Source organism: Euprymna scolopes, chromosome 28, assembly GCF_053919585.1.
Source record: "Euprymna scolopes isolate OS-2025 chromosome 28, ASM5391958v1, whole genome shotgun sequence".
Lineage (NCBI taxonomy): Eukaryota > Metazoa > Mollusca > Cephalopoda > Sepiida > Sepiolidae > Euprymna > Euprymna scolopes.
Window position 1 is genome coordinate 96,520,324 of NC_136509.1, and position 14,628 is coordinate 96,534,951.

The 14,628-nt window shown below is 26.8% G+C and overlaps 1 protein-coding gene across 1 annotated transcript in view; it reads right to left on the minus strand.

Moving 5' to 3' along the window:
• LOC145249743 (elongation factor-like GTPase 1) overlaps positions 1 to 14,628 on the minus strand; it is an 80,993-nt gene that overhangs the window by 34,753 nt on the left and 31,612 nt on the right. The window contains exons 7-11 of the mRNA XM_080111655.1: positions 13,608 to 13,664; positions 11,156 to 11,197; positions 8,332 to 8,450; positions 7,978 to 8,101; positions 4,939 to 5,018 (exon numbers count right to left, since the gene is read on the minus strand). Coding sequence (XP_079967781.1) covers positions 4,939 to 5,018; positions 7,978 to 8,101; positions 8,332 to 8,450; positions 11,156 to 11,197; positions 13,608 to 13,664 — 422 coding nt within the window. The remainder of the gene's footprint in view (positions 1 to 4,938; positions 5,019 to 7,977; positions 8,102 to 8,331; positions 8,451 to 11,155; positions 11,198 to 13,607; positions 13,665 to 14,628) is intronic.

Sequence of the window (14,628 nt, forward strand, 5' to 3'; positions counted from 1 at the left end):
AAATGACATTAATTACAATAATTAAAATAAATTGAATGAATTATTTCATCCAAATATGGTGTTTAACGTTATAAAATTACATTAATTACAATAATTAAAATAAATTGAATGAATTATTTCATCCAAATATGGTGTTTAACGTTATAAAATGACATTAATTACAATAATTAAAATAAATTGAATGAATTATTTCATCCAAATATGGTGTTTAACGTTATAAAATGACATTAATTACAATAATTAAAATAAATTGAATGAATTATTTCATCCAAATATGGTGTTTAACGTTATAAAATGACATTAATTACAATAATTAAAATAAATTGAATGAATTATTTCATCCAAATATGGTGTTTAACGTTATAAAATGACATTAATTACAATAATTAAAATAAATTGAATGAATTATTTCATCCAAATATGGTGTTTAACGTTATAAAATGACATTAATTACAATAATTAAAATAAATTGAATGAATTATTTCATCCAAATATGGTGTTTAACGTTATAAAATGACATTAATTACAATAATTAAAATAAATTGAATGAATTATTTCATCCAAATATGGTGTTTAACGTTATAAAATGACATTAATTACAATAATTAAAATAAATTGAATGAATTATTTCATCCAAATATGGTGTTTAACGTTATAAAATGACATTAATTACAATAATTAAAATAAATTGAATGAATTATTTCATCCAAATATGGTGTTTAACGTTATAAAATGACATTAATTACAATAATTAAAATAAATTGAATGAATTATTTCATCCAAATATGGTGTTTAACGTTATAAAATGACATTAATTACAATAATTAAAATAAATTGAATGAATTATTTCATCCAAATATGGTGTTTAACGTTATAAAATGACATTAATTACAATAATTAAAATAAATTGAATGAATTATTTCATCCAAATATGGTGTTTAACGTTATAAAATGACATTAATTACAATAATTAAAATAAATTGAATGAATTATTTCATCCAAATATGGTGTTTAACGTTATAAAATGACATTAATTACAATAATTAAAATAAATTGAATGAATTATTTCATCCAAATATGGTGTTTAACGTTATAAAATGACATTAATTACAATAATTAAAATAAATTGAATGAATTATTTCATCCAAATATGGTGTTTAACGTTATAAAATGACATTAATTACAATAATTAAAATAAATTGAATGAATTATTTCATCCAAATATGGTGTTTAACGTTATAAAATGACATTAATTACAATAATTAAAATAAATTGAATGAATTATTTCATCCAAATATGGTGTTTAACGTTATAAAATGACATTAATTACAATAATTAAAATAAATTGAATGAATTATTTCATCCAAATATGGTGTTTAACGTTATAAAATGACATTAATTACAATAATTAAAATAAATTGAATGAATTATTTCATCCAAATATGGTGTTTAACGTTATAAAATGACATTAATTACAATAATTAAAATAAATTGAATGAATTATTTCATCCAAATATGGTGTTTAACGTTATAAAATGACATTAATTACAATAATTAAAATAAATTGAATGAATTATTTCATCCAAATATGGTGTTTAACGTTATAAAATGACATTAATTACAATAATTAAAATAAATTGAATGAATTATTTCATCCAAATATGGTGTTTAACGTTATAAAATGACATTAATTACAATAATTAAAATAAATTGAATGAATTATTTCATCCAAATATGGTGTTTAACGTTATAAAATGACATTAATTACAATAATTAAAATAAATTGAATGAATTATTTCATCCAAATATGGTGTTTAGCGTTATAAAATGACATTAATTACAATAATTAAAATAAATTGAATGAATTATTTCATCCAAATATGGTGTTTAACGTTATAAAATGACATTAATTACAATAATTAAAATAAATTGAATGAATTATTTCATCCAAATATGGTGTTTAACGTTATAAAATGACATTAATTACAATAATTAAAATAAATTGAATGAATTATTTCATCCAAATATGGTGTTTAACGTTATAAAATGACATTAATTACAATAATTAAAATAAATTGAATGAATTATTTCATCCAAATATGGTGTTTAACGTTATAAAATGACATTAATTACAATAATTAAAATAAATTGAATGAATTATTTCATCCAAATATGGTGTTTAACGTTATAAAATGACATTAATTACAATAATTAAAATAAATTGAATGAATTATTTCATCCAAATATGGTGTTTAACGTTATAAAATGACATTAATTACAATAATTAAAATAAATTGAATGAATTATTTCATCCAAATATGGTGTTTAACGTTATAAAATGACATTAATTACAATAATTAAAATAAATTGAATGAATTATTTCATCCAAATATGGTGTTTAACGTTATAAAATGACATTAATTACAATAATTAAAATAAATTGAATGAATTATTTCATCCAAATATGGTGTTTAACGTTATAAAATGACATTAATTACAATAATTAAAATAAATTGAATGAATTATTTCATCCAAATATGGTGTTTAACGTTATAAAATGACATTAATTACAATAATTAAAATAAATTGAATGAATTATTTCATCCAAATATGGTGTTTAACGTTATAAAATGACATTAATTACAATAATTAAAATAAATTGAATGAATTATTTCATCCAAATATGGTGTTTAACGTTATAAAATGACATTAATTACAATAATTAAAATAAATTGAATGAATTATTTCATCCAAATATGGTGTTTAACGTTATAAAATGACATTAATTACAATAATTAAAATAAATTGAATGAATTATTTCATCCAAATATGGTGTTTAACGTTATAAAATGACATTAATTACAATAATTAAAATAAATTGAATGAATTATTTCATCCAAATATGGTGTTTAACGTTATAAAATGACATTAATTACAATAATTAAAATAAATTGAATGAATTATTTCATCCAAATATGGTGTTTAACGTTATAAAATGACATTAATTACAATAATTAAAATAAATTGAATGAATTATTTCATCCAAATATGGTGTTTAACGTTATAAAATGACATTAATTACAATAATTAAAATAAATTGAATGAATTATTTCATCCAAATATGGTGTTTAACGTTATAAAATGACATTAATTACAATAATTAAAATAAATTGAATGAATTATTTCATCCAAATATGGTGTTTAACGTTATAAAATGACATTAATTACAATAATTAAAATAAATTGAATGAATTATTTCATCCAAATATGGTGTTTAACGTTATAAAATGACATTAATTACAATAATTAAAATAAATTGAATGAATTATTTCATCCAAATATGGTGTTTAACGTTATAAAATGACATTAATTACAATAATTAAAATAAATTGAATGAATTATTTCATCCAAATATGGTGTTTAACGTTATAAAATGACATTAATTACAATAATTAAAATAAATTGAATGAATTATTTCATCCAAATATGGTGTTTAACGTTATAAAATGACATTAATTACAATAATTAAAATAAATTGAATGAATTATTTCATCCAAATATGGTGTTTAACGTTATAAAATGACATTAATTACAATAATTAAAATAAATTGAATGAATTATTTCATCCAAATATGGTGTTTAACGTTATAAAATGACATTAATTACAATAATTAAAATAAATTGAATGAATTATTTCATCCAAATATGGTGTTTAACGTTATAAAATGACATTAATTACAATAATTAAAATAAATTGAATGAATTATTTCATCCAAATATGGTGTTTAACGTTATAAAATGACATTAATTACAATAATTAAAATAAATTGAATGAATTATTTCATCCAAATATGGTGTTTAACGTTATAAAATGACATTAATTACAATAATTAAAATAAATTGAATGAATTATTTCATCCAAATATGGTGTTTAACGTTATAAAATGACATTAATTACAATAATTAAAATAAATTGAATGAATTATTTCATCCAAATATGGTGTTTAACGTTATAAAATGACATTAATTACAATAATTAAAATAAATTGAATGAATTATTTCATCCAAATATGGTGTTTAACGTTATAAAATGACATTAATTACAATAATTAAAATAAATTGAATGAATTATTTCATCCAAATATGGTGTTTAACGTTATAAAATGACATTAATTACAATAATTAAAATAAATTGAATGAATTATTTCATCCAAATATGGTGTTTAACGTTATAAAATGACATTAATTACAATAATTAAAATAAATTGAATGAATTATTTCATCCAAATATGGTGTTTAACGTTATAAAATGACATTAATTACAATAATTAAAATAAATTGAATGAATTATTTCATCCAAATATGGTGTTTAACGTTATAAAATGACATTAATTACAATAATTAAAATAAATTGAATGAATTATTTCATCCAAATATGGTGTTTAACGTTATAAAATGACATTAATTACAATAATTAAAATAAATTGAATGAATTATTTCATGCCTACGAATTCCAATTAATCGCTTAAAAATGATTGTTCTTATAAAAATAAAAGTACTTGATCAATTTACGTAATTTTTGGAATATGATATTTTTGTTTGAGCACAGTTACATACATCATAAAGATTTTCTTTATCTTTGTTTTGCAGTATCAGAGGAATTCTGGACAAGAACTATTTTTTCTGCCCATAAATAAGCAGCTTAGCCTTTATAAAAAAGCCCCCAAAACTCAGTGCCCAATATTTGTAGGGACATTAATTTTTCTAAGTTTCAAGTGTACTGACTTCTCAGTATGAATCCCTATTTACGACTTTTAAATAACTAAATGGAAAAATCCAATTCTGGATGGTCAAACTTCGATCCAGATATATTTCCCATTTTTCAACATGCATTGCAACCATGCACTTCACTAAACATGCAAATGTTTACAAACTTACTTTTTTATCACAACAGCATTGTAGACAGCCCAAAGGTTCTCCAACACAAACTGTACAAATAATGGCTTTTTACCTTTAGCCTGGAAAAGAAAAAATAAATCTTTATTATATTTAGCAGAATTGTTGTTTTTTCTTGGCAGGCCAAAAAAAAAAAAATCCGTCTATTCATTCTTTGTATTATTCAAACTACTGTTTTCATCTTAAGTGTTTATCTTTACGTTTCAGTTGAGGGAAACTTTCATCTTAAGTGTTTATTTTCACAACGCTTCAGTTGAAGTAAGCTTCGACCATCTTCAAGTATATCTCATTGGAATCAGCTCAGAATTTTGAATGGAACCCTTTATTTAATCAACGGGGGTAGTATGTTCTCGTTCTGTCAACCATGACAGGATAGAAGCTCTAAGTAATTCATAATTGTATTTCTAAGTGTTGCCCGCACTTAGGATTGAACCTTTAACCTCATGAAGAGTGTAACTTGCAACTGAATTTTACCAAGTACTTTATTCACTATGCCATGGACTTGTTTCGAATTCCGTGCAGATTCTCGAGTTTGGCAAGGTACACTTGAAGAAGGCAGAAATGTTGTGCAAATAACACTCAAGAACAGTAGTCCGAAGAAATCAAACAGTCGTTTACATAACGTATGGCATAAGATCAAAAACCAACAACTATTTAAAACAAAACTGATGTATTTCTAAAGTACATAAAATATAGGTGCTGGTCCAGTCGTTGTCACGCATTGTCTACACTTTTTCAATGTCATTTTAATTTTATCACATTATCAGATTCATAAATTTCTTTCACTATTGATAATTTTTTGGTGTTTAGACAATCTAATGCACAAGTGAAGACTGCATTTCAAGTAAAAACTCCTTGATATACTTATGTATCCCATGAAAACATAAGTATCTCCATCAAAAATTATTGAGAAGAATTTTTATCTATTATTTGAAAGGCAAATATCTGTGTTAGTGTGTGTGTGTGTGTGTGTTTGTATGTCTACTAAAACTTTTTGTCATATGCATCAAAGCAGCATGAACATGGTATCATTAGAAAGAGCGATGTCTCAGACATATAATATAGAAAAATTTAAAAATCAAAAAAAAAACAAAAAAAAACCCACAAATTATTTCATGTAGAAATGTTTTGTTTTGTTTGATGAGCGTAGGTAAAAACCTTGCTTTTGATGTCTGTGAACTGTCCATGCACGAACGGTTGATTCATTCTTTCATTTAAAAAAAATAAATTTGCAGTGTCATAACATTTGCATTGTTGTGGTCCCATCGATAACGTGTTCGCTTACGAACATAACTTTAACTAATTTGCACCCAGCACGTGGCATTTTTTTGTTGACAAAATTTTGCTTTTGATTTCACTTTTGGCTGATGGCACCCAAGTCCTTTTTTTTAACCGGATTTTACCCCTCCTCCCACTAGTTAAAAATAAAGACCATGTTTAGAAAAGAAATCATTTTTAAACAATTAATGAGAATTTGTAGGCATTACAAGTTTTGCTTCTTTAAATTATTTTTAAGTTATCCTTTCCCTCATTAGATTGTTTTTAAAATAGCAAACAAGACAGTCACTCTTTGTGATTTTTGGAATATGATATTTTTGTTTTGTCACAAGTATGTACATATTTTCCTTTTTTTCTTTTTTTTTTTTTTTTTTTTTCTCTTTCTTTTAATGAGAAAATTCTGGACAAAAACCGAAATTTCTTTACTAAAAAACTAAAATGTCTCAATGTAGTTGAGGGGCAGAAATTAGAAGCTCAGAGTATTAATGCTGGAGTTCCTCAGGGATCCATCCTGGGCCCAACTCTCTTCCTAATGTACATCAATGATCTCCCAAATCACATCCTAAACTCATTCGTAGACATTTATGCTGACGACACTAGTATTTATGGCAACATTTCAAAGGTCGTAAACAACCAAGTTCTCTCTGATTCTCTCTTCTCTAATCTTGTGCACATGTTACAATGGGGAAAGAGGTGGCTGGTTAATGTTAATGCATCTAAAACCAAGGTTCTATCATTACATCATCAATGCTCTGATCCTCGTCTAGCATCAATTGAAATGAATAGCTCTCGTCTTGGGGAGACTTCATGTTTTGACAAGTTTCTGGGTCTGACCTTTACTCCTAATCTGAAATGGAACACTACATCAAATCTGTTGCCAAGGTCGCTGGAAAAATGGTGGGATCATTCTATTGATCCAGTACATCAATCACTGCTGATGCAATTCTCTACTTGTATAAGAGTCAGGTACGTCCATGGATGGAGTATTGTTACCACATGCTGCCAGAAGCAACTTATCCTGCCTTGACAGAGTTCAAAATAGACTTTGTAAACTAGTGGAGGATGCCCTTTTCTCTTCCCTGCAACCTCTTTCCCACAGAAGAGATGGTGGGAGCATATCTCTGCTTTATCGTTATTTTCATGGCAAGAGCTTGTCTGAGCTCCAATCTATGGTCCCTCCTCGCCAAACTTTCACAAAAAACACTTGTCCAGCTGAAACCACTATTAGTAATTCCCCCCACTCTTTATCTGTGCCTAAACCTAAACGCAGATTCCATGAACAAAGCTCCTTTCTTAGAACTGCACATCTGTGGAACTGTTCGGTTTGCCTGCTTTCCAGCTGACTACAATATGGTTGTCTTCAAGTCCAATGTAAACAAGTTCTTAATGAGTCATCCCTTTAAGTAATCATTTACCAAATTTCCCCTAACAATTACTACGATATTGTCCCATTGACTAATGTATACTGATTAACCCTTATCCTTGAGTGGCCCCCGGGCCTAGATAAGTGGTAACTCCTTTGTAAAAAAAAAAACAAAAAATAACTTATTGTAAAATATCTAAAATTATTTATCTAAACTTAAATTCAAATTATCTAAAAATGAATATGATTCTTTGTTCCATATATTCTGATACTTACCTGCGCAATTTTTTGTTTATTTCTTTGCTTCTATTATACAAATTCAAAAAGGATTTTCTGCACACCCAAAGAAATAAATCGATACGAATACAGTGTTTGCTTACCTGAGCACCTTTCATAATTCTTTTTGCTTTTGTATTCAAGTAATAATTGCCCCAAAGGGTTTTGTTGAGCACGGAACAACTGATACCCAATTTTGCGCTGTAAAGCTGAGCAAAATGGCTGATACTAAAAGAATAATAAAAAAAAAAAATAAATTATTTATATGAATAAAGCAGTAAAAGACAAAAGAATCGTTTTTGGCATTGGAAAATAGGTACAATGTTTTTCTGATTCCGATACTAACAAAAGTTCTGATTTTTCTGATTAATTATTCCAACACTAATATCTTTTGATTTTTCAAGGTTTAATGAAATAGTTTTTTTTTTTGTTTTTTTTTTTGTTTTTGCTCTTCTCACCTGAAGCCCCATCCGTCGAGAGCACTGCTGAATATCACGTTGCCCTGATCTGGCGAAAAATAGATATCGGAATCATCAGTTTCTTCTTCAAAGCCAATACTCCAGTCACGAGATGACGCCTGTAAAAGAAAGTACGTTTCTATAACGACCTTAGTTTTCGAGGTGTTAATCGATAATTTGTATTATTTGGACCAATATTCTTATTTCGGTTATTTTCACAACGTTTTGGACCTTATGTAACCTCTGACCTTCTCCAGGTGTATCTTTTCGAATTTGGGAATTGTCTTGGATAAAGGTGTTTATTAACAAATGAGTTTTAAGTGACAGTTTTCTTTAGGTTTAAGGTTCAATCATTATTACAGGTGACAACTAAGGATAAAAAAAAGTTAACACTGCTACCAGGTCATGGGTGACAGAACAAGAGTAATCTACTCGCGTGAATACAATAGAATTCAGTTGAAATGCCATATAGGTTTCTGGGTTTGCAAAGATGCACCTGAAACAGGTCGGATGATCTATCGGCTGAAATAAATCAAGATAAGAATAGTTCGAATAATCCAAATAATGCAGTTTTTTTTTTTTTTCATTAAAAACTGCAAGGCGAAGACAACAATAGGTGTTATAGATGCAGACCCAGAAAACTCTTTTGTCAGAAACATTGTTCATGGAAAGTGTGAACTAAAGGACAAAATTAAGGGATGGGAGAGTGACAAGGCTGCTGCAAATAAAACCAAGATCAACAACTTTCTATCCTCTTTACAGAATGTTATTCATTTTTTTTTTTTTTAACAAGGGAGTCACCATTTATCAAGGTCTGAAGGCCACTCAAGGATAAGGGTTAATGAGTGTACTGGGATAACAGTGTAGTAATCGTTAGTGGTGGAAATGGGGCATAAATGGATTATTTACAAAACAAAAAACTTGTTTACATTGGACTTGAAGACGGCCATATTGTAGTCAGTCGGAAAGCAAGAACAGAGTTCCACAGGCGGGCAGTTCTAGGAAAGAAGCTTTGTTTATGAAATTTGCGTTTAGATTTAAGTAAATATAGAGAGTGAGAGAAATTGTTATTGTTAGTTAATACAAGCCTGGGTACCTGGCATTGCCCGGGGGTTATTGGAGGTGCGTGTTCAGCAGAAAAAAAAAAAAAAAAATGGTAGTAGGCAGGCAGGCTCGAACCTGTACCGCAAAAGAGGAAAAGAATGGGGGAAGGGAAGGGAAGAAAAAAACAAAAAACAAAAACAAAAAAAAAAACGTGATGTCTTTGCCGTTGCGCCCATCGCAAAACGGGAAGTGGCGAACATCAAAATTAAGGTTAGTCAATCGGAAAGAGTGGACGACTTGCGAAAATATCTGCGAAAAAAGCGACTCGTCCTTGTAGAAAACTGGCTAGTTGAGGGTGAAGGAATTAATGTTTTTGAACAATTTTTCCATATTTGAAAGTTCGAGGTTTACAATGATACTGGTTTCGTCATGTTCCAACGTATCTGTCAAAAGTTTTTAGCAGACATACAAATACACCGACATTTGGGATTTATATTATAGATATAAAAGTCTTTGTGATCTGTATATAATATTTATTAAAAAGATTAAAAAGTTTGTAGTATTTGAACAATGATTCTTATACTGGTTATAGTCATATTTCAACTGTAATCTGACGCCCTTCAGGTGCTTTTTTTTTTTTTTTTAGCTTGAAAATCTTTGTTAAACATGGGAAGCTATACACAGAACTACAAACTTAAGTCTTTATTTAATCCAAAAGGTTAGATTGTTCTGATTCTATTCAGCCATGACAAGGTAAAAGTATTAAGTTATTCTTAATCATTATTACTTGCAGTAAAGATTAAATTTTTGACCTTCAGAAGATTGACACTTAGAAGTGATTATTAAGCAACACTTTTATCCGTGATCATTTGCAAGTTCAAAAAGATTAAACTGGAGAAGCTTAAAGGTTATATTGGCAAAAAAGTGAAAATTTAAACAAAGATGAGGATAAAAGTCTGAATAATCCAAATATTACAACAATTTTTTGTGCGTGTGTTATTGTCGCTTAATATATGAAAGTATTTGAAAAGTTTACGTGGATCTATGTATGCGGCATTCATCTTAGATAGGTTGAACTGATTTCCTCCAAAGGAGAAAGTGTCAAGGGAATCCAGGTCAAGGGGAGATGAAGACGTTAGGGTTTTGCTGTTCTTGCATGGAGGTGTCAACGTCCTATGTTGAGTGCTTGGCATTCTCAAATGGTCACCCATCTGATACTGACCAGGCTCAATGTTGCTTAACTTCAGTAATCTAACGAGAATTGATGTGTCAATGTGATTATGCCGTAAAGTGTTTCTTGACTAACTTTTAAAATAACAAGACGAGCAAGCGGGATCCACGAGTGAAAAATTTACTTTTACCATGACTAATGTTTATGCACAATTTAAAAAAAAATCCAAGGTGTGGTTATTGAGAAAAGTGCAAACGGATGAACAATTTGGGGGCAATTTTACCCCTATAATGCCCCCTAGGGGGAACAACTAGATTTATCCTGGAAAATCAATTTTAGCAAAAATTTACTTTCACCATGACTAATGTTTGTGCAAAATTTTTTTAAAAATCCAAGGCATGGTTATTGAGAAAAACGTGAATAAATGAACAGGAGTGAATTACTAGGTCCAATCCCTCCTTTGTCAGAGGCCCCAAAAATTCATAAAAAAAGAATGCGATTGAGCGCTATTGTGTTAATATTGCAAGTTATTAAGTAGTATAGTTCAGAAAAATTGAGAATAAAATCAGAAATTTCAAAACAAAAATATTAAAGGCAATAAAAACAAACCTCAACGTCTGTAGGATCTTTTTCATCTGTGGAATTTGGAATCTAAAATGTAAAAAAAAAGTTTTTATATTTATAATTCATAAATAAATAAAGCTTTTATATATTTATAATTCATCAACAGAAAATGATTTGTAAAGAAGTGCCAGATTAACCTACAAAAGTTTCAATGAAATAATCAGCTGAACCAGACAAGAAAATTTAAACAATTTTATCAAAATACAAAGTAAAGTTATTCAAAAGTCAATTTTTATCCAGAATTTCCCCTATATTAAAAAACAAAAATAAAAAAACTTCACGATGTATGTATCCCTGATGAAACAAAAATGTCATATTTAAAAAAATCTTGTAAATTGATCAAGTAGTTACATTTTTAACTAAAAAAATCAAATTTTATGAGCAAGCAAAAAAAGGGGCTGTCTCACAACGCTGTCTTGAAAGAAACAAGAGAAAATAACTCCATGATAATTCAAACTTGTGAGATCAGTTTTGTAATGCCTACAATTTCAGATTAATCGCTGCTAAAAAAAAAAAATGATTTTTTTTATAAAAATAAAACTACTTGATCAATGTATTGTATTTTTGGAATATAATTGTTTTTTAATACAGGGGGAATTCTGGACAACAACCATAATTTTGTCGGTTAATATATCTTAGTCGTATTCACAACATTTCGACTAATGTAATCTAATTTTCCTCAGGTTTTTCTTTTCGAATTTGAAAATCTTTTACTGGATTAGACAAATAAAGAGATCGATTTTACTGCAGTAGACGTATTGGTATAATGAGAAATTTGAAAATCTTATGAAACCAGATAACACAATGCATGATTTTTTTTTTTTTTTTTTTTTTTCAAATAAAGGTATTTTTTGTTTTAATCCAAATTTTCGGGATGATAATACAGACATTTTTTTTCATTGTCAAGATTTTACAGTTTTGCTGAAGATCGTCAATTTCTTCCGATTTAATTGAAGAAACTATTTTTAATGTCCGATAGCTGTAGTAATATGGGTTCAGATGTGTATACAAATGTTTATTCACATGTAATCATTCTTTGGATTTACAATTATTTTTTTTTTAAATATAATTATCCACCGTGGATAATTATATTTAAAAAAATAATACATGTACCGCTCCCCATTTGGGAGTCAAAGAGGAAATTACTCGTAACTCGCATTTAGGTAAAAATGCACTTTTGTATAAATAATTGAATTTATTCAAAACGTATTGCAAACAAAGACAAATAAACATCTTGATTTACAACTATATATATTTACCCCCAGCTCCTTACGGCTAAACTAATCACACCTTTCTGCGATCCTGACGTTTTTCTGCAGTCCTGTCCCATTCTCTTCCGCCATCTTGAATATACTTTTGTTTTCTATTTTGAAAAGGGGAGCTCCCTTTTCTCCAGCAATTAATCAAATTTCCATACCACCAACAGACTTTACATACACCGGACATACCAGCAACTTGGTTATAAAATAATTATACATTGAGGTGAGGAATGATAGACAAATAAACAGTTAGACATTTCTCTACTTAAACATACCCATCTACTTTTGTTTTTCTTTACTTTCATGATTTTGGTCTTTCTTTGCATTGTTTTTGGCTTTTAAAACTTCCATATATATATATATATATACACACACTCCTATGAACATTTTTTGTGAGTTAATATTCATATTAAAAACTTTTTAATTCTATTTATTTAAAAAGAAAATAACTTTGTTATATATGGGTCATGGAATTGCATTCATCTGCAAAAGATCTAACTAATTTACACATTCTTTTAAACATTCAATTTAATTAATTCCCTATTGATTTTTTGGTTTTCTTATGGGATGACCATCTTTAGTTAACTATTGTCTTATGGCATATCAACCCTTTTCAGGTTATTTAATGCCGAATCCTAAGATTTTGAAGAAAAATTTTTTAATAGAATATATTTATTGTTTTCAAGTCGGTTTCTATTTAACCCATAGTTGTAACCCTAACAGGTTCTACCACTCCAGGTCAGAGTGGATCTGGGAGCAATGGCAATTAAAGGGTGGCTTCACACTCCCCAAAGCCCGCAAGCTGGGGCCTTACCACTTGATATAGTTTAAGGTCATATCCAGGACTGATGATCATTTTTAGTTAACTATTACATATTCATGCAGATATTCTACATGATTTATACTTGCATAAAAAAGCTTATAGTAAACACAAACCTATATATATATATATATATATATATGCATATGTATATTTGTTGAAAAAAAATTTGCCTATCAAACTCCTCTGTCAGTTTTTGAAATACAGACAGAAAACTTAATAAATAGGGTATATATAAATAGAAAGAAAGGGTTTTTAATATACATAGCAATACACAAAAAAATCAAATTTACAGGAGTATATATATATATATATATATATATATATAGGAAAGCAGTCTTCCACTTTAAATACTTACTTCTGATGATTTTTCCATCAATCTGCTCGTAAATAACTCGCTTGTCAGAACATTAACCTACGTGAGAAAAACACAAAGCAAAACAATTTATAAATGAAGATCCGATGAAAATATAGACAAAAAATATGTGCATCTCAGCATCCACTGTTTTGTTCAAATCTATATCAGTGCTTCCCACTATAGGGAGTATGGCCCACAATAGAAGTGAGGGGGAGGGGTATTTTGATTTATAGGGAGCACACCTGAAGAGGTTTTATATTTTTATTTTTCTACTATTTCAATATTCTAGAATAGAATACAGAAATGTACTCTTTATTATTTCAGAATAGACTTTCGTTACCATATTTATTATTTTAATACTAATTAAACTTTCGTTAACATATTTATTATTTTAATTAATTTTGTTAATATATGAATATTTTAATACAACTTAACATTTTGGTGATACATTTATTATTTTTATACTAGTTTAGGTTTCACTAACATTATTTTAACATTATTTAATATTTTGTTTATATATTATTTTAATATCACTTAATGTTTAACATATTTATTATTTTAATATTTATTATTTTAACATATTTATTATTTTGATATTTATTATTTTAACATATTTATTATTTTGATATTTATTATTTTAACATATTTATTATTTTGATATTTATTATTTTAACATTTATTATTTTGATACATTAATTATTTTAAAATTTATTATTTTGATACATTAATTATTTTAAAATTTATTATTTTAACATTTTAAAATTTATTATTTTAAAATTTATTATTTGATATATTTAATATTTTAACATTTATTATTTTGATATATTTATTATTTTGATATATTTATTATATTGATATATTTATTATATTAATATATTTATTATTTTAACATATTTATCATTTTGATATATTTATTATTTTAATATTTATTATTTTGATATTTATAATTTTAACATATTTATTATTTTAATATATTTATTATTTCAACATATTTATTATTTCAACATATTTATTATTTCAA